Source organism: Lithobates pipiens, unplaced genomic scaffold, assembly GCF_037356315.1.
Source record: "Lithobates pipiens isolate NorthernLeopardFrog02 unplaced genomic scaffold, aLitPip1_a1.2 Scaffold_23, whole genome shotgun sequence".
NCBI classification, from domain to species: domain Eukaryota; kingdom Metazoa; phylum Chordata; class Amphibia; order Anura; family Ranidae; genus Lithobates; species Lithobates pipiens.
Window position 1 is genome coordinate 198605056 of NW_027507785.1, and position 20748 is coordinate 198625803.

A 20748-nucleotide genomic window follows, 5' to 3' on the forward strand; every position below is an offset into this window, starting at 1 on the left:
GTGTGTGTGTGTCTCCATCCATCCATCCATCCCTGTGTGTGTGTGTGTCTCCATCCATCCATCCCTGTGTGTGTGTGTCTCCATCCATCCATCCGTGTGTGTGTCTCCATCCGTGTGTGTGTGTGTGTGTGTGTGTGTGTGTGTGTGTGTGTGTGTGTGTGTGTGTGTGTGTGTGTGTGTGTGTGTGTGTGTGTGTGTGTGTGTGTGTGTGTGTGTCCAGCCTACCTGTGTCCCGAGCCTTTGTCCGAGCCTCCGTCCCGTGTCGTGCCTTGCCTTGCCTTCGTCCCGTCCCGTCCCGTCCCGTGCCGTGCCTTGCCTTGCCTCCGTCCCGTGCCCTCTTCGTCGGCGGCCATTGTAAAATTCAAAAGCCGCGCCTCCTCCTTCGCCTGTGATAGGCGGAACACTGAATTTCCCAGCAGCCTGTGTTCCGCCTATCACGGACGTCGTATCATCCTCGTCCGTAGTACGAGGATGAGCGGATGCCCGTGATAGGCGGAACACAGGCTGCTGGGAAATTCAGTGTTCCGCCTATCACAGGCGAAGGCGGAGCCGGAGGCGCGGCTTTTGAATCAGAATGGCCGCTGTCTGTCTGCTCGACACGCTGATCGAGCGGGCAGACAGCGATGACTCGAGTATAAGCCGAGGGGGGCACTTTCAGCCTCAAAAAAGAGGCTGAAAATCTCGGCTTATACTCGAGTATATACGGTACATAATTGAAAAGACAATTTCTCCTTTTTTTTAGGCTTTGCTTAAAAGACCTAATATTTGCCTATTGAAATATGCTGAAATGTCAATGCTTTCCACATGACAGTATATAATGTATATTATGACACATATATTATACAGAAAAGTTTATGCATCTGCACTGTGGTTTAACCGCTTCAGCCCTGGAAGATTTTACCCCCTTCCTGACCAGAGCATTTTTTGAGATTCGGCACTGGGTCACTTTAACGGACAATTGCACGGTGGTGCGATGTTGCACCCAAACAAAATTGACATCCTTTTTTTCCCCACAAATAGAGCTTTCTTTTGGTGGTATTTGATCACCTCTGCAAATTATTTTTTTACTTTTTGCTATAATAAATATCCCCCAAAAATATATAAAAAAAACAATTTTTTTTCCTCAGTTTAGGCCAATATGTATTCTTCTACATATTTTTGGTAAAAAAATCCCAATAAGCGTATATTGATTGGTTTGCGCAAAAGTTATAGTGTCTACAAAATGGGGGATAGTTTTATGGCATTTTTATTATAATTTTTTTTTACTAGTAATGGCAGCTATCTGCAATTTTTATCAGGGCTGCGACATTATGACGGACACGTCGGACAATTCTGACACATTTTTGGGACCATTGGCATTTATACAGCAATCAGTGCTATAAAAATGCATTGCTTACTGTATAAATGTCACTGGCAGGGAAGAGGTTAACACTAGGGGGCGTTTAAGGGGTTGTGTTCCCTAGTGTGTGTTCTAACTGAAGGGGGGAGGGGACTGTGTAGGGGAAATGACAGATCACTGTTCATACTCTGTATGAACAGACGATCTGTCTCTTATCACCTTAGTGGACCGGAAACTGCATTTACACACACAAATCCCGGTTCTCGGTGTGCCCCGAGTGATCGCGGTAGCAGGGCAGTGATCGCGACCAACGGGCACTCCCATCGGCTCCATGGGCGCGCCTGTGCCCCTAGTGGCTGAATATGGAAGCATGACAGCGATTCGCGCAGCCGAGCCACGTTGCCGCAGTACAACTGCAGCGGCTGGCCAGCAAGTGGTTAAATAATGAGCAGCACAGTAACCAAATATACAGTTGTACTCATAAGTTTACATACCCTGGCAGAATTTATTATTTCTTGGCCTTCATTGTCAGGTTCAGATGGCACCACACTGAATCTCATGTGAATTGTACAGAAATGCAGTTCAGTTTCTAATAACTGAGGCATAGTAAACCGTTTATTATTCTTCAGTTTGTGAATGAACAGGAAGTCGCTCAGTATTCACTATTCAGTGCAGCTGAGTCTGCAGAGAAAGGGGCTGGGGAATTCTCTGTCCTCACTCCCTTTTCTCTGTCTCAAAAGTGAAACATGAGGTGTCTGTTAAATCCCTGATATTTCGCCAAAGATCCCAACAAGGCTCCTAAATTGTAAAATAAATAATAAAAAAATAAAATAAATAAATAAAAAAGAATATGACCCGTTACCATCCACTGCCCTACAGACATGTCTACTGCTCTACTGACACCAACCTTGGCACCAACCTTGGCCCTACTGACACCGTCCACTGCCCTCTGTTAAAAGGTAGGCAAAGTTCACATTTTTACATTTGTTTTATTATTCTAAGCATATTTTATGAGAACAAGAACGCTTTCGATTTATTTAACCCCTTTAAGACCCTCCCACAATTTGGCCACACCCACTGTTCACCGTGGCACGCTATACACTAATTTTACTACTCTTCTTGGGGCATCCTAAGGTGTCCCAAGTCTTTTACAATCCTATAGTATTTCTATATAGAGGGGTGCTGCCATGAAGGAAGAAGAGCACACAGAAGCAAGCCTTAATAAAGACCCTTTTCTTGGCTCATTTTCTCTTTTCCCTCCTAATTCGCTATAGAGGTGAGGCTTAAAAGTGCCTCATTCAAACTTCACCTACGTAGTGACTGTGTAGGCCTTCTTTGTCAGATTGGGGAGGGGGGAATTGGGTGCAGGATTGAGTCTTTGCCCTGGGTGAAAGAAGGTCTAGCTTTGCCACTGACTCATTACATGTATTAACTACATACCGTTACTAGAATACAATATTTTTCACAACACTGGCCTTTTAAGACTTCTCTCCAAATGCCTTGAATAATTTTAAACATGCCCAGCTTTTTCAAGTTTGTCATGCACTCTTTGCTTTAATAAAAGTACAAGAAAGAAATTTACATAAAAAGGACAAACAAATTACTAGGAAGTGATTTGAAAAGCAGGAACAAAAAAAAACAAAAACAAAAAAAAAAAAACAGTACATCCTTAATGTTCTGAGCATGGAGTAACTTTGTATGAACACAGTAATGACTGAGAACATTTGCTTTCCATTTGATGTTTTATTACAATTAACATTGAATTCATTACTTAGGAATATTAACTAGAAAGACGGCATCGTTAGCAGGACTAAATACAATTGCTTTACAATACCACATTTTAAAATCCCCTCGATTAATGAAAAAATAGCTGCGAGATTGAACTCGGCTGTCATGTGTAAAAAAAGGAATTAAATTGCTTCTTTCTAGATGAATCCTTAACGTTTTCCTGGCCATATGGACACTGGAAAAAGAGAAAATGGATTATTATTATTTATCAGTTTATGGCATTAAACCACACCACACAAAATCCAACACTGCAGTCTTTCTCTAGGTTAGGAGTATCACATGCAAATTGCATAGTGATTTTGTGAACATCCTATACACAAGACAGAATTCCTAATTGTTAACACTTTCTTCTGGCTGCATATGCGCTTTTATTTTTATGGAAGCTTAAATAAAAATAATTATGTGTAATGCATGATAATTATCCAGATAAAGTGTAAAAACACAGCAAACTAATGTGGCTGCACAGACAGAGGTCCCCTACACAGCAAGAGATGGCAAAATTAATGATTTACTAAAAGGGTTACTTGCATTCTAGGGCAGAGAATACCACCTTTACATTTTCAAGGTCAAGTTAAGACACTTTGGGGTCTGTTTATAAAAAAAAAATCTGCTTTGCAAAGGTCTTATTCTCGAAAACATAATAAATAATACCTGTAATGTATGTATAATGTGTGCAATGTCAGTTTCTACTTGTTGCCTTTCACCAGGCAAATGTGACATTCGATCCTAAGAGAAAAATAGCTATAAGAACATTCGACCATAAGAGTTAAAGAACCTTTCTCAATAGAGAAAATAGCCTAACTCTATGGAGAATAAGAATAATTGAACCAGCAGAAACATAATATGAGGGAGACAGCAGTACTGTGTACAGTCTATTGAGATTCCTGTTCAAACAGCCAGACAAATGAGCGTTGGCCAGCCCAAAAATGTCCATGCAGGGCACCGGACGCATCGATTCCAATGTTTTTTGTTTTTTAATGGATGCGATTTGAGACGGAAGCTCTAATTTGCATCAAAAAAGGGTGGACTCGGGGTGCAGAGCACTGCGCCCCATGTCCACCCACTTGTGTGAGAATAGCAAATTTATATATTCGCTATTGTCTTCCCGATTCTCCTCCCAGCCAATCAGGAAGCAGCTCTTGAGACCTGATTGGCCAGGGAGTCTCAGGACCCACTTCCTGTTTGGCCAGGAGGAGAAGCCCCTCCTGTAGCTTCTCCTCCTGGCCGAACAGGAAGTGGGTCCTGAGACTCACTGGCCAGGACCCACGTCCATAGACACAGAATGCCCCACCCCTCAGCGCCTGCATCATTGGATTTGATTGACAGCAGCGGGAGCCAATGGCTGCGCTATCAAGCTAGCCAATCAAGACCCGAGACCCCGGCCAGAGAGGGTTTGCGCGTCTCCGGTGAGTAAAACGGGGGGGGGGGCCTGGTCAGTGACAGAAGTTTTTTCACCTTAATGCATCGGGTTCTTTAAGGTGAAAAAACACGAGGGTTTAAAACTCCTTTAACAATTAGGAGCCCTGAGCAAGGAGCTTTCACATTTAGCAGTGGTAATAATGTTTCACTCCACACTGCACCCTTTAAGCTGTTCGCACATGAATCCCCATAGACTGAGATCTCCCTCACTATTTCCTCTGCTGGTAGAATGTTCTTGGCCTATAGTGTTAGACTACTGTAATAAATATACATTACATATATATATATATATATATATATATATATATATATATATATATATATATATATATATATATATATATATAACAATGCATTTTACAGGTATGTAATGAAATAATTGGTAGCCAGTGTATGATAAATGGGTCTGAGAGTTAGCTGGTAAGTAATTCTTTAGTGTAGTGTAGTACAAAATGTTAATTGGCGAGAGTGTAAAGCTATAACTGAATTACCTGGTTAATAAGAAAGGCACATGTATATTTATAAAGCAGTAAATGTGATACTCAAACATTCACTGCAAGTGAATCAAACGCTGTACTTTATAACACATGCACTAGGAAGATACAAATGCAGTGAATGTTTGTTGAACGCCACATTCACTGCATAACCCAAAGTGTTGAGGATAGTTTCCAAAGGGCTGTATTACAATACCTTTAGGTTCTGTGTCTATACAGCCAGGGGAATGGCCCGTCCTGTTCATCTTCTTTGTGTCACCCACGTGCCAGCTTGTAGCCTTTCAACTATGGCTGGGTGCATGTGTAAGCACATGAACTGGAGGGCATCACAGATGCTGGGCATGTTCACTGGTGGCCGGGACTGTGTTTTCTCGCCACTACCTTATGCACCAAGTTATTTGTTTTAGCTTTACCCATTGCTAACCCAGACTGACTGTCCCTGCTCGTCTTTTGCTTCTGTTGTTGACTTTGCCCGTTTGTATTGCTATCTTATTTGCCACCTGACTTGACCTGTGACTATTCTCTTGGCTGCTGCCTGCCTTGACTTCAGCTCAAAATCTGGCCCTTAGTCATATCACACTACTGTCTTCACAGTGAAGTTATTCTATCCCTGTGCCTTCTTGGTGGGGTGATCCTTAACCCCGCAAACAGGTGTCATTTTGCAGCCAAGTAGCCCAGGTGACACTAGGATCACTGGCACATCACTCTTTGCAGGGTGCTCAGGTGAAGACTGAGTGAGCTGTCACTTAGACTTTACACCTACCAGGGTTGTCAACCCTAACAGTGAAGACATTGTACCATGTGCGAGTCTGCACCAGGGACATCAGCCCTATAATTTGAAGTTAAGGAATAGTGATGCTATTCTGATTTATTTATCTTCTTGTGGACAATAAGTAATTGGTGGTACTCAAACTATGTGTTAAGAGAAGAATGTGAGTAACCTTAAAGCAAGCGGCTGTGGAGCAGAGCTGTGATACCAAATGCACTCTGCCTGGGACAGCAACAGCAGGCAATACCTGAATGAAAGACTGTTAATAAAGGTCAGTTTATTACTAAAATTGCAGTGTATATATGGGCATATCTGCGCAGTGGTTACTGGGCTGCTTTCAAACTGATCCGCAGGTGCAGTGCACTTTCAGGTTACCTGTGCTGAGGCATAGACTTCTGTTATTACCTGCGGGTTTGCTGAGCTTTCAGAAAGTGCACCACACCTGCAGGATATAATAGCCGAAAGAAGGAAGGGGGCTCTCAGTGGAGCAAAAGATTCTAGTGTGGTGGTCTCATCCCTGATACATTTTGAACAAAAAAATCCCCCTATATAAAAATGGGATTATAAGTGACCACCAACACCACACACAAATCAAAAACATGAATATCTTATTAACAAATACACATACCCATTAGGGTGTGGGGTCATCAGCTTAGAGTATGATTAATATTTATTGGTTGTTTTTTGTTTTTTTATGTAATTATGCGTTTATAACATTTTGCTACACCATTGGGACACTGTTTGCTTAGTGGTCCCTCTGGTTTTAATGTATTCATGTGTATCTTTTGTTCTGTATTTGTTAATAAAATATTCATGTTTTTGATTTGTGTGTGATGTTGGTGGTCACTTATAATCCCATTTATATAGGGGGATTTTTTTGTTCGCAGGATATAATAGAAGTCTAAGGCAAAGTGTAACTAACCTGCAGGAAAGACACAGGTACACTGCGCTGCATTAGTGTGAAAAGCTCCTTTCACACAATGGTCCAACCCAAATCGGACCCTCCATTTGCCACTATGAAACAGCAGATGTAAACAGATTTGTGTCCATTTACACCTGCCTACCACCAATCTGAAAAAAAAAAAAAAAACACAGATCAATCCCCTTCCATCCGGGTGGATCAGATCAGAGGACCCATAGAGTAGAGTGGGCTGTGTCCATGCCCGCTCTGCACGGACCTATCATTCGCCTGCTCTTTCATTGTGGCCCGCGATCGGTTACCAAGTCGCTTAAGTGGCCCTCGCGCTTCAAAAGGTTGGGCACCCCTGCTTTAAAGATGGTACTGGTAGCAATCATGTAATGGCCCTCAGGTTGCTGGTTTGGCATTAAACAAGTTGCATCAGAACACAATTGACTTTTAGCTTTTCTCTGTAACCCCCAAAGTACTTACATGCCTACATGCGCTCCCACAGCATTTGCCTCTTTTCAAATGAGCTATTCTTGTGAAAACAACATATCCAGTATGGGGATCTGAATATCCTTCTTGACCTGCCTGAAAAACAAAAAAGTTGCATGTTCATTCCATATATTTATTCTTGCTATAAATAATCTAAAATCTATAACCAACAATAATAATAAAAAAATAATAATGTAGGAATACAGATTTTTTTTCTCAATGGTTTCTCTCCTAAAATGTTTTTATATTTTTCCTAAATCAGCAGTTTTAACCTCGTGTATAATGCTCACTAATAAAAAAAAACAAAAAAAACAACAGTAACTTAGATGGGATATAATGTACAGAGCACACTTACTGCTTCATTCACCTGAATAAAGATATTAAAGCCTCACTTTTAGTTTTCCGTCTAAGGCCCCATGCAGAAAAAAAATTGCCATTTGTAGGCCGCAGGCACATCGGGCATTTAGCCCCAATGCATGTGCATCTGCTCTACAGTATAAATCTAACCAGTGGCAAAATGGCTAAAATAGAGATCTGCTTAGAGGCATAAAAAAAAAAAAAAAAAAAAAAAATGAAAAAGGTCTCCCTTGAGGCCTGATGCACACAGTTCTGAGCATTTGCCCCTGGGTGCAGACTGCCCTAAACATAAGTACCGCTCAGTGTACCATCCAACTGCAGCAGCTGTCAGCTTCTCAGACGTTTACTGGTTGCCAGCAGTGGGGCAGGATGGTACATTGAGCGCTACCTACGTTTAGAGCAGTGAGGCCAGGGGCAAATGTTCAGGAATCAGTGTGTATGAGGCCTTAGGGGAATTTTTTTATTGTTTTATGCCTTTGAACAAATCTCTATTTTAGCCTATGTGTCCATGTGTTTAGAGTTGTACTTGCAGAATAAATGAATATTCTAGTCAATAAAATGACTTTACATGCATACGCTTCTACGCGCCTTATGCCTGCAAACGCACATATTTATGCACCAAATATACGCTGGATTTTTCTGTCAGCTCCTGGCAGAAACATACAGTATACATAAGAGTATTTTAATAAGCTTCTATGCATGAGGTATCTACATAACGGTTTATCTAGTTTCTATGGTATACCATGTTGGTTTTTGTGCAACCTTCCTTACTCAGATCTACATTTTACACTGGAAGTCTCAAAACACCCGGTGTACTCAAGTGCTACTAGATCAGATGTAATAGGTGGATGGGCTGGGTACTGTTTTAGGGTGTATTCACACTTGCGAATGGACCCTGGCTATGATTAGCTGTGAGAAGTCCAGCTTACCGCGCCCACTCGCATTCAATCTCTTAAGCAGCAGTTACATGAGTGCTCAGCCTTGGATACACGCTGCCTGCTTTCAATGGGGCTGCCTACTCATAAATCTCAAGAACCCCCGTTGGGGTTCTCGCAACTAATTACAGCCAGGGTGTATTCACGTTTAACCACTTGCTGACCGCCGCACACCGATGTACGTCCCTACTTTGGGGACGGATATCGTTATGGCAGCAGCTAGCTGCCATAACCCCGGTATCCCCGTGTTTGACCAGTGGTCGGCTACAAGATAAAAGTGGTATCTGCGGTGGATTTGCCACAAGATCACTTTTAAATCGGTGGCGGGAGAGGGGACCCCCCCTCCCACTGGGATCCGATGCCCTCTGCCACTTGGTTTGTCTCAACCCTCTGCCACTTTTGCTGAACTGCTTGTTCTGTAAAAGGAAGGTAAAAAAAATAAACAGTAAAGTTAGCCCATTTTTTTTTTTTTTTTGTATAATGTGAAAGATTTTACGTCGCAAGAATCGTGATCTTTTTCTTCTAAGCAAAAAAATAGTGATTCTCATTTTTGCCAGAATCATGCAGCTCTATTGTATACCCTTGCAGGGCCATGTTTACCTGCAAAGGGATGCATACACTGGATATAAAAACTCTACACCCCATTGTTAAAATGTCAAGTTTCTGTGATGTAAAAAAATTATAACGATAAATAATTTCAGAGCTTTTTCCACCTTTAATGTGACCTATAAACTGTACAACTCAGTTGAACAACAAACTGAAATCTTTAAGGTGGAGAGAAATAAATAAGATATGGTTTCATAAGTGTGCACACCCTTAAACTAATACTTTGCTGAAGCACCTTTTTGATTTTATTACAGCACTCAGTCTTTTTAAATACGAGTCTATCAGCATGGCACATCTTGACTTGCAATATTTGCCCACTTTTCTTTGCAAAAACACTCCAAATCTGTCAGATTGCAAGGGCATCTCCTGTGCAGAGCCCTCTTCAGATAACCCCACAGATTTTCAATGGGATTCAGGTCTGGGCTCTGGCTGGGCCATTTGAATACTTTAACCTTCTTCTGGTGAAGCCATTCCTTTGTTGATTTGGATGTATGCTTTGGGTGGTTGTCATGCTGAAAGATGAAGTTCCTCTTCATGGTCAGCTTTCTAGCAGAAGCCTGAAGGTTTTGACAGTTATTTGGAACGGTTCATAATTCCCTCTACGTTGACTAAAGCCCCTATTCCAGCTAAAGAAAAACAGCCCCAAAGCATGCTGCTGCCACCACCAGGCTTCCCTGTGGGTATGGTGTTCTTTTGGTGATGTGCAGTGTTGTTTTTGCGCCAAACATGTCTTTTGGAATTATGGGCAAAAAGTTCAACCTTAGTTTCAGACCACAACACATTTTCCCACATGCTTTTGCGAGACTTCAGATGTTTTTTTGCAAAATTTAGCCGGGCTTGGGTGTTTTTTTTTTCCATAAGAAAAAGCTTCCGTCTTACCACTCTACCCCATAGCCCAGACATATGAATAATACGGGAGAGCTTTGCCACATGTATAACACAGCCAGTACTTGCCACATATTCCTGCAGCTCCTGTAATGTTGCTGTAGGCCTTGTCAGCCTCCCTGACCAGTTTCTCCTCATCTTTTTATCAATTTTGGAGGGACATCCAGTTCTTGGTAATGTCACTGTTGTGCCATATTTTCTCCATTTGATGATGACCGTCTTCATTGTGTTCCATGGCATATCTAATGCCTTGAAAATTATTTTGCACCCTTCTCCTGGCTGATACATTTAAACAATGAGATCCCTCTGATGCTTTGGAAGCTCTCTGTGCACCATCGCTTTTGCTGTAAGATGCGCCTAAGAAAATGTCAGGAAAGACCTCCTTGAAGAGTTGAACTTTATTTGGGGTTAATCAGAGGCACTTTAAAATGCTGGTAGGTGTGTACTAACTCTTATTTAACATGAGTTTGAGTGTGATTGCTTAATTCTGAACACAGCTACAGCCCTAGATATAAGAGGGTGTGCACACTTATGCAACCACATTATTTTATTTTTTTTATTTTTACTCAGTTTGTTTTGTACAGTTTATAGATCACATTAAAAAGGTGGAAAAAGTTCTGAAATGACTTATCTTTGTCTATTTTTTTTTTTTACATCACAGAAACCTGACATTTTAACAGGGGTGTGCAGACTTTTTATATCCACTGAAGGTGTTTCATAGTTCCCCATGCAGGCAGTCCCATTGATGTCTATTGCGACACACTGTGCCCCAATATAAAATCCATGTGGGTGCAACTGCATGTCCCCAAACTCACACTGTCTATATTCGGGGACACACACCCGCACAGATGTCACATTAGAACACGGAAGCTGTGTCAATACAGCCACAGTGTCTCTATAGACATCAATGGGATTGCATACATAGGGATACACAAGACACCTGCAGGTAAACACAGCCCTGCACAGGCATATGGTAGATTATGCCATGTATGAACGAGGCTTTCATTTTTAAAAACATGCTGCACTGCAGCATTGACATACATGGTGGCAAAAAACACTATTTTTATTAAGGAGAACTATGACACTGTTTTAGCGCATCAGGATCTGTGTAGTAGTATAATGGGCCTTTGCACGGGTGAAAATAGGGATATAGTAGTGTAAGGTACTATGGCATCTGCAACTCTGTGTTTTGTTAACACTGCAGCATTGAAAGCATGACATGCATCACTGAAATAATGAAAAAAAAATCTATTAATTACCATTCCAGATATTTCTCTGCAAACAGAATAATATAATCCGCATGCCACATTAATTACAGTGTGCATGGTCAACTTAAACGTGCAACTGTGTGGGAGAACTGACACTTCGTGAACGTTATAAAATTGTTCATGACAAGAAACATGAAAAACGCAGACTAAAATCTAATTACAATTCATTTTCCACCATTCACAGCAAATCACTGAAAGCTTATATAGGGTCTGGGTCGGTAAACAATGTAAATGTGTATGAACAGCAAAGTAACAGACGTGGTCTGGTAGAAAATCACAAATCTGTGGTTATTTTCTATTCTTCAAATTGTTTAAACCATATTGGCAGCAAAAAAATGTCTCAAAGCTATGCAGCGCTAATGACTGTATACAGATGGCTTTCTAAAAATTATTTTTATCAATCCGACATATCCCAGAGTGAAGAAGCAACTAAATATATACTATTTTATTTGTCTTTAAAATGTGAAATACAAGATCTGCGCCGTCAACAACGCAAACGGGGTTAATATTAAAATATTTATCCAGTTAATGGAAGAAAACAATTAGGTCTTGGATACAAACTTGTGAGTAGAAATTCATCCATTTCATATATTACAAGTAAGGCCCGACCACACAGGCTTACTACAACAAATGCCCACGTGAGGGCCATGTTTTCCCCCATTGGGATTGCACAGGTGTCCCATGCATCCCTTCCCATTTATGTCAATTGGGACGGAGCGGCTGTAAATTGGGAGCAGAATCCATGTCAGGGCAGCCACTAGGTCCCAATTGACATGAATGAAAAAGCTTGAGCAGGGATGCATGTTACACCTGTGCATCCCCATATGGGCAAACATGACCCTCTCATGGCTGTCTGTTGTAGTATTACGCTCATGTGAACAAGGCCTGAAGCTACAGGCCTGTTTGTAAATGGGCTCAAAAGTCAGAAAGGGCTCGTTTACATACATGATATGCACTAAAAATGCACGTGTCCCACTTCCTCCTAATAAAAGTAGAGCCTGTCCTCATCTTATTTTGTAAAATACATTAGGGCTGAAACTACTAATCGATTAATTGACAACTAATCGATTATGAAATTAATCGATTACTATATTCATAATCGATTAATCGGGCAGTAACATAATGGGGTTAAAAAAAAATAAAAACTAAATAAAATGAGCCCTTTATAGTACAAAAAGAGCAAATTGCTACTGTAAATATTACTCTCACTGTTCTACAGTAAAAAATGAAACCCTTACAGTAGTGATTATCTGCTTTTTTCCTACTATAAAAGGGCTAATTTTAGTTTTTTTTAACCCCATTATGTTACCAAACGTCTTAGACCTGGTTCACATCTATGTGTTGGTACTTTTTTGCTGAAATGCACTACAGTTCATTTACATGGTTTCCTATGGGACACAATCACATCTGAAAGGGTCAGGGACTTTTAATGCAAAATGGTGCTTTATTGGTTCAATATACTTCAGTGGAGAAGCTGCAAAAAAGCGTGTAATGAGTTTTTGCAGCAATTTGTGTTTTTTTAATCTTCCCAAAAAAAAAAAAATGCAAACTGCAGTAAAATCATGTGCGCAAAAATCAAAACGCACTGCAGAAACAGATCAAAACCAAACTGCATAGGCCTTATGCTGGCCACACAGATGAATTTTTTAGATGAGAATATTCACACGAAAAATCTTTGTACATTCGCTGAAAGAATTTTGTTTGACATTCTGTTTTAAAAAAAAATTTATTTCTGAACGAAAACCACACACACTGTCTGAAAATTCCTTTGACTAAGAAGTTTTCTATTATTTCCAAATTTTCCTGTCACTGTGGTTGAAAACTAACGTCAATTTGACCCACTTTTTTTTTTTTTTTTTTAGGTTATTAACCGATTAATCGAAACAATAATCGGCCAACTAATCGACTATAAAAATAATCGTTAGTTGCAGCCCTAAAATACATGTCTATTTTTTCCTACATTTTAACAGGCTGGTAGGCCCACAGAAGTCAATAGCAAGAGATCACAAAGCATGTAACACAAAACAGTGTGTCAACATATGTCAGCAAACAAAGGAAACGCACACTGACACAAGACAACGCACCTGCCTAAAGCTACAAAAAAAAAAAAAAAAAGAAGCACAATTTTATGCAGAAGCATGGATCTAAATGGACCCCAAGGGAGGTAAATAGCCACTGCATGTGTTACATGTGACATAATAAGCACACGTCAAACACAAGGCCCACAGGCCGAATCTGGCCCTTGTACCCAGGGGGATGGGTGGAAGTGAGATGTGAGCAGTCTGTGAAAGAGTCAATTCCTGCACACTGAGCATAGCACATCCCTAAACCCTGAACTCTGTATATAGCGAATTCCTCAACCCCAAACTCTTTACACAGCGCACCCCTAAACTCTGCACTCTGTATGTAGAGCACCCCTAAACTCCACACATAGTGTACTCCTAGGACAACCATAATGCTGATGTGGAAAATCTGTGCTTTAGGATATGGAAGGAATATGTAAGCTGTCAATGACAATCTTTCCTTCAGAAAATGCCATCTGCCTGGATTTTATACTGATCCAGTGGCTTCAATCCTTTTAGTCACAGATCTGGAACAAGTATACCGTTCAGGGCTTTGATTTGACTCTTAAAGCGGTATTAATCCCAAAACCAAAAGTGTCATATATTGCAGCTTACTAATCCTTAGATGTGATAACTACATTAGTTTTCTTCTTTTAAGCTTTTTTGCCTCTGTTTTCACCTGGTGGTCTGGCCAGTAACACACCTCCTGCATTAGAGCGCCCTCACTCTGGATGATTGAGCACAGGGGGCACAGCAGACAGCAACATTGTCAGTCTGGGGGAGGGGAGTTTAGATGTACAAGAAGATATAAATACACTAACAAATTGAAGCTAAACTCCAGGTTAAACTTTATATTGTATTACAAACAGAAGCTGACCATTGTAAGCAGCCCATCAGTAATAAATGATTTGTCTCATCTCTACAACGGATACATTCTGCTACATTTTGAAAAACAAAACTTAGGCCCCTTTCACGCGATAAGCCCGGTGGATCCATACGGACTGGCAGATCTGAGTGGGCCACTCATTGACTCCTACGAGCAGACAGATGTCAGCGGAGAGATGTCCGCTGACACCCAACTCCATCCAATCAAGACAGACCTATGGCGATACGTTCGCCATTCATCTGGCGGATTGGATCGGATGAACTACGGACAGCACGTGCGAACTCCCCATAAAAATCTGTGGGACTGACAGGTCCCTCCCTGCGCAGTGAGCAGAGAGGCACCCGTCATCTGCCGGCTCAGCAGGGAACAATGGAGCAATCTACTCCTGAGCTAGCGGAGCCCGCTCAGTGGACCTGCCCCATGTGACAGGGGCCTTACTGGCCAGATCACCAGATGAAAACAGAAGAAAGAAAGCCAAGAAAACTAATACAGCCATCACATGTACAAATTGGTAAGCTACAATATAATAAAGGTTTGCTTTTTGGTTTAAAACCACTATAACTTTGTAATCATCATAGCTGTTCCAGGTCTATGACTCAGCAAGCCAGGGACAACCATTACTGAAAGAAGCAGGCATTGACAGCCCTTACCCCCAATTATTTCCAAGTACAGGTTTCCTTTAACAACGTACACCATTTAAGCCCTCGTTCACATTGGAGCAAATTGTCATTGCATGACAAGTCGCACCATATTGCCGGCAATCACAGTGTTCATATTGGTGCGACAGACTTTGCAGTGCTGCATTGATTTGAAAAAGTAGTTCCTGCACTACTTGTGGCGATTTTGGGTGCTTTTTTTTTTTTAATGATTTATTTTGTTTTATACAATACATGTTATAACAAGTGACACATTGTGGGCAACAACCGGCCACAAATCGGTACAGAAAACAGTACAACATAAAAGGAAAGGTATCACATAAACTTGTGATGTATCCCCTCCCTAACTTTGCCCAGATAGGTACACAAACATTCCTACCATAACACAAGGATACATTTCTGTGAATTCCCATATGATCTAGCAGATATCCTCCGTGGAGTGGGGACGTTCTCTCCCCCCCCCCCCCCCCGGTGACATGGTTCAACTAAGGAGAGTTGTCCATCCCCAAATATGCAGTGCGCCAGTTCTTCGACCACTCACTAATTTCTAGCCCTTCAAGACAATCTCCTCTCCAAGCTGCTATGCCTACCAAGGATCCTAGGCTGTGTTCTAGTGCGATTAATCTGATGCCGTGTCCACGGAAGCCATTCACCCCCCCAAACCTTCTCAAATTTGTTCATTTGTTCAGAGCCCCTCTGCTTAAGTATGTAGCCTTGTAAAAGGGTACTGCCTTGTTGACCAATGTTTTCCAAGACTCCAAAGTCAGTGACACAGAGCTCTTCCATGAAAGGATAATGCGCTTTTTAGCATAAAACAGTAACAGGGTAAGAAGGGTCCGAATGGCCCTGGTAGTGGCCAGAGGCTCCACTAAGTATAGAAGACACACCTCAATGGACACAGGGATAGAGATTGAAGTGACCAACCTTATACAGGAGGCATTGGCTTGCCAATAAGCTTTAATCGATGGGTATTCCTAGAAAATATGCATAAAATTAGCTAAGGGTGCAGCGCATCTCCAGCACAGGAAGGCCCCTTTCACACTGGGGCGGTGCGGGCGTCGGCGGTAAAGCGGTTTTAGCGGCGCTTTACCGTCATTTTAGCGGCGGTCTGCGGGCCCCCCGCTAGCGGCCGAAAAAGGGTTAAAACCGCCCGCAAAGCGCCGCTGCAGCGGCGCTTTGCCGGCGCTATTGCCGCGCTGTCCCATTGATTTCAATGGGTAGGAGCGGATTAGGAGCGGTGAATACACCGCTCCTTCACCGCTCCAAAGATGCGGCTAGCAGGACTTTTTTCACTGTCCTGCCAGCGCACCGCTCCAGTGTGAAAGCCTTCCGGCTTTCACACTGGAGTGAAAGGGGCCGGTTTTTTTCAGGCGCTGTAACGCCTGAATACCGCCCCAGTGTGAAAGCAGCCGAAGTGCTGGGTTCCAAACATATTTGCCAGTCTAGCCGGGGTGAGGCAGATTCTGTGTTGGAACTTGTAGTGAATCTCTGCTAGACACTAAATACTGGAATGCAGTCCCCTACATATCGTCAAAATCGTCTCTGTCCAGTCCCGGGGCTATGGCCTCCCAAGCTCTCCTGCAAAGCCCCAACAGGAGGGTTGTTTCATGGAATAGATCTATATGTAAGCAGGAAACTGGTTTTTGCAGTGATTCACTGTGGGTCAGTAGCTCTAGGTCGCTGGGCTCAAGGTCAAGGGGCAATTTTGGGTGCTTCTTGAATAGACATCTGTGTATGAAGCAGCTTTGAAATCGTGCAATCTCAGATGAAGTCGCATAGTTTCAAAGCTGCAGTCAACGTGAACGAGGGCTAACTCTGCAAGATTATTAATGATTAAACAGTTCAGGGACCATTGTGATCAGTGCGTGTGTAGAGATTTTCTTTTTTTATGGCCAAGGCTTGTTAATACCTGTAACCAACACATAAAAATGATTGTTTTGATGCGTTGTCATTGGCACCTATTGACATTTTAAACACACCAAAAAGCAGAAATAAAAACAGTCTTTTTTTTCTCAGGGTACTAGGGGACAGAACATATAGAATTGCGTGTTCCAGTTACATTGCAGGTCAAGTCACAAGTACAAATATAAAGTACAGACACTTACAGATGTAAAGTTAAACAATATATCCTGCCGGTGTCCAAAGGTAGATCCAGATAATTCACTGAGAAAGTAACCTTTCAGTCATGTAAAATATGTAAGAAAACTATTGGCCATGCTTATTTTTTTGGGTCACAGGAGTACATTTACTTTTGCTCTCCTGTGACCCAATAGCCTGCTACCAACAGACAGGGCAGAGCCAAGTCAATTACGAGAAGGATCCCGACAATATTTTCAGTATACACTGATCTGCCTTATTGACAGCTGGTTCTACCTTTCAGGATGCAGCTGCAAGTCAAAGCCAGCCATTGCCATGCTGGAGGAGCAGATCAAACCGCAGTGACTGGCAGCTGCATAGCAAAATACAATACTCATTTTTTTTTTGGGACAGCAAATTTATGCTCATATTTTTGCAGTGGCCTAAGCCTTGGGGACCAATGGCCAAGCCTAAACAATGTCACATGAAAGAGGAGGTGACCTCATTAGCCATGGGTAAGCTGCGACACAATCGGAAAGGCGAAGGAATGGCAGTGGAGCACTGCAAAGGTGAACCATATAGAGTCTGTGTCACCTGAACTTATTGGGAGAAGTCACAGGGTCTCAATAAAGTGGCTGTCTTGCAATTAATAAAGTGAATCCTGTAAGGAAATCAATACTTACCTGTCCTGCTGTGCCAAAGATCTTCCCTCTGTTCAGAGCTAAGGTGGCTGAATAATGTCCAGCATCTCACACGTTTGTGGGTGTCTCCTGTGTGCTATGGTTACAGTGGCAAGAGTAACAACCGGACTTAGGGCCCTTTCACACTTTCCAGCTTCATTGCGTTGTGTTAGGGCAGCAAATTTATTTGAAGGGACCATGTATTGCAGTACAATGGACCTAAAAATTGTAAATTTTTTATATGGCAGCACATGGTAGAGCGGCACCATGTGTTGTGCGTCCTTTAAAATTATTAGCACTGCAGCACAATAATACCCCTTAGCAGTACACCAGGCACCCAACAGGCACTCCAAGTAGTGTGGGATGCTGAAGATTTTTCAGCCAGTGTAGCTCTACAGAAGAGCAAACAGCAGCAGCACAAGCAGCAGAACATATCTAAACAATTGCAGTGTAGGCAGGGGGCCTAGTCATTTCCTCATCATGGTGCAGTGAAGGAAAATTGTGCTTGTTGTCGTAGGCCTTCGGCAACTTCCACAAGCCTAGTTGACAAAAGTAGCAGTCCATAAATGTGCAGAACACATTCCTTTGATCGAAAATCTGCACATGCACAGCGTGTGTTCTCTCACCCAATCAGTTCGCACATGCACCAAAGCCCTTTCCCTCATCGACAAATATGCATATGAGCAGTGTCCTTTTTCCTAGTTTAAAAAAGTTTGCAGTAATTTCCTTCATCTACAACTCTGCATGTGCGCAATGCATCTCTCACTAGTCAACAAACGTACACATGTACAGTGCGCTCTCCCCTGTTCAAGAAATATTTACATGCTCAGTGTGCTCTTCTCCATCCCCATATCTGCACTGCTCCTCATCCACAAACCAAATGTACAGTGTGCTCTCCTGCGTCCAGAAATCTGGACATGTGCAGTGCGCTCTCCCTCATCCATAAATCTTCCACAAATCTGCACAAACACTCTCCCTCATCCACAAATCCACACACAGTGCACTCAAACATGCACACGCACAGAACACTCTCCCTCATCCACAAACACACATATGGCCAGTGCGCTCTCCCTCCCCCATCACAGAAGTCCTGCACACATGTGGGTTTGTATTTGGGGGAGAGTGCTCTGTGCAGATTTACAGGCGATTTGTGGACAAGGGAGAGCGCAATGCCCATATCCAGGATTTTTGGACAAGGGAGAGCGCAATGCACACATCCAGGATTTGTGGACAGGGGAAAGAGCGCAATGCACACATCCAGGATTTGTGGACAGGGGAAAGAGCGCAATGCACACATCCAGGATTTGTGGACAAAGTAGAGCGCACTTGGATTGCAGATTTGTGGACAAGGAAGAGCGCACTGGGAATGCAGATTTGTGGACAAGGAAGAGTGCACTGGGAATGCAGATTTGTGGACAAGGAAGAGCGCACTGGGAATGCAGATTTGTGGACAAGGAAGAGCGCACTGGGAATGCAGATTTGTGGACAAGGAAGAGCGCACTGGGAATGCAGATTTGTGGACAAGGAAGAGCGCACTGGGAATGCAGATTTTTGGACAAGGAAGAGCTCACTGGGAATGCAGATTTGTGGACAAGGAAGAGCTCACTGGGAATGCAGATTTGTGGACAAGGAAGAGCTCACTGGGAATGCAGATTTGTGGACAAGGAAGAGCTCACTGGGAATGCAGATTTGTGGACAAGGAAGAGCGCACCGGGAATGCAGATTTGTGGACAAGGAAGAGCGCACCGGGAATGCAGATTTGTGGACAAGGAAGAGCGCACTGGGAATGCAGATTTGTGGACAAGGAAGAGCGCACTGGGAATGCAGATTTGTGGACAAGGAAGAGCGCACTGGGAATGCAGATTTGTGGACAAGGAAGAGCGCACTGGGAATGCAGATTTGTGGGCAAGGAAGAGCGCACTGGGAATGCAGATTTGTGGGCAAGGAAGAGCACACTGGGAATGCAGATGTGGACAAGGGAGCGCACTACACATGTGTGCATTGGCAGATGAGCACTACAGCAGCTCCATGCTCTTTGCTGTGATAACGCACCCTCTGTCCTAACATATACCGGGCAGTGCTGATCACTCACAATGATACTTGTGTGGACGGTGCGGTTGGCCTCCAGATAAAGCCAAATATCTCTACACTGCACCCACCATGATGATTTGTACACTATTGGGGTCCCTGCTGACTGCATATACTAGAATTGGGAAATAACCTTTTACCTACAGGGTGCACTTAAAGTACCACTAAAGCCAAAACTTTTTATTACCATCACTTTGGATAGCGTAAGGGAGCGTTATAACCCGTCAATTTTTTGCCATCTGTGTGCCAACAGGAAGGGAGAGGAAATCCCTCCAAAGGTGAAGGAATCTCAGTGTCACCAGAACTAGTGTCCCCATTGAAAGATTTCCTCTCTATTCCTGTTCTGACAGCCCAAAATGTGGGATTTTCTTTTACTTTCTAATGACGGCAATAAAAACGGACAGGGGTTCTAATCCCTGCTCACTCTGTCATACTTTCTATACACACCAGCAGCAGAGTGTCAGCAGTGTGTCTATGTGAATAGAGAGTAGTGCGGACACTGAGGTGTAATGAGGAGGTCACACAGCTTACCAGGCACGCCTCCTCATGAGCCCGCACTATCTGCAGCACCGCAGGATCCGGCTCGGCCTCCTCCCCCCGGCCAGGCCCCGGACTGTCCTGCTGCTGCTCCCCGCATGTCTCAGAGCTGAGCCCTCGCTCCATACATAGAATGGAGGAGGAAGGAGGCACACAGAGCCGTAATAGGGAGACAACACCGGGCACTGAGCGCCGCACACAGCGGGTCAGGGGAACCATACAGAGGGGGCGGGGCACCTTCCACACCCGGAAACCAGCGCCTTCCTCTGTAGTGTGAGGTCACATTGTCATATCGGCTGGAGTTCGTACCTAATATGAGTGGAGAGCATTCCTCACAGGGAGCTCCACAGTCTATGGAAGTCTATTGCTATGAATAAATATACTGATGTCAGTGTTGGGATGTAACAATAGAAGTATAATGGAGGTGATATGACTATGAAGTGTAGCACCTCTCCTGTAGCAGACTCTCTCACCTAGGGCTCCTGAGGAGCTTCCCTTCCCAGGAA

The 20748-nt window shown here is 43.0% G+C and overlaps 1 protein-coding gene across 1 annotated transcript; it reads right to left on the reverse strand.

The window, feature by feature from the left end:
* Positions 1-3062: 3062 nt before the first annotated feature.
* Positions 3063-20496, reverse strand: CUNH1orf53 (chromosome unknown C1orf53 homolog). The gene is made up of 3 exons (XM_077452753.1): positions 20237-20496; positions 7200-7301; positions 3063-3302 (listed from the first exon to the last, which is right to left on the reverse strand). The coding sequence occupies exons 1-3, from the start codon at positions 20459-20461 to the stop codon at positions 3231-3233; spliced, it is 399 nt and encodes a 132-aa protein (XP_077308879.1). The 5' UTR covers positions 20462-20496; the 3' UTR covers positions 3063-3230.
* Between the last annotated feature and the right edge of the window lie 252 nt (positions 20497-20748).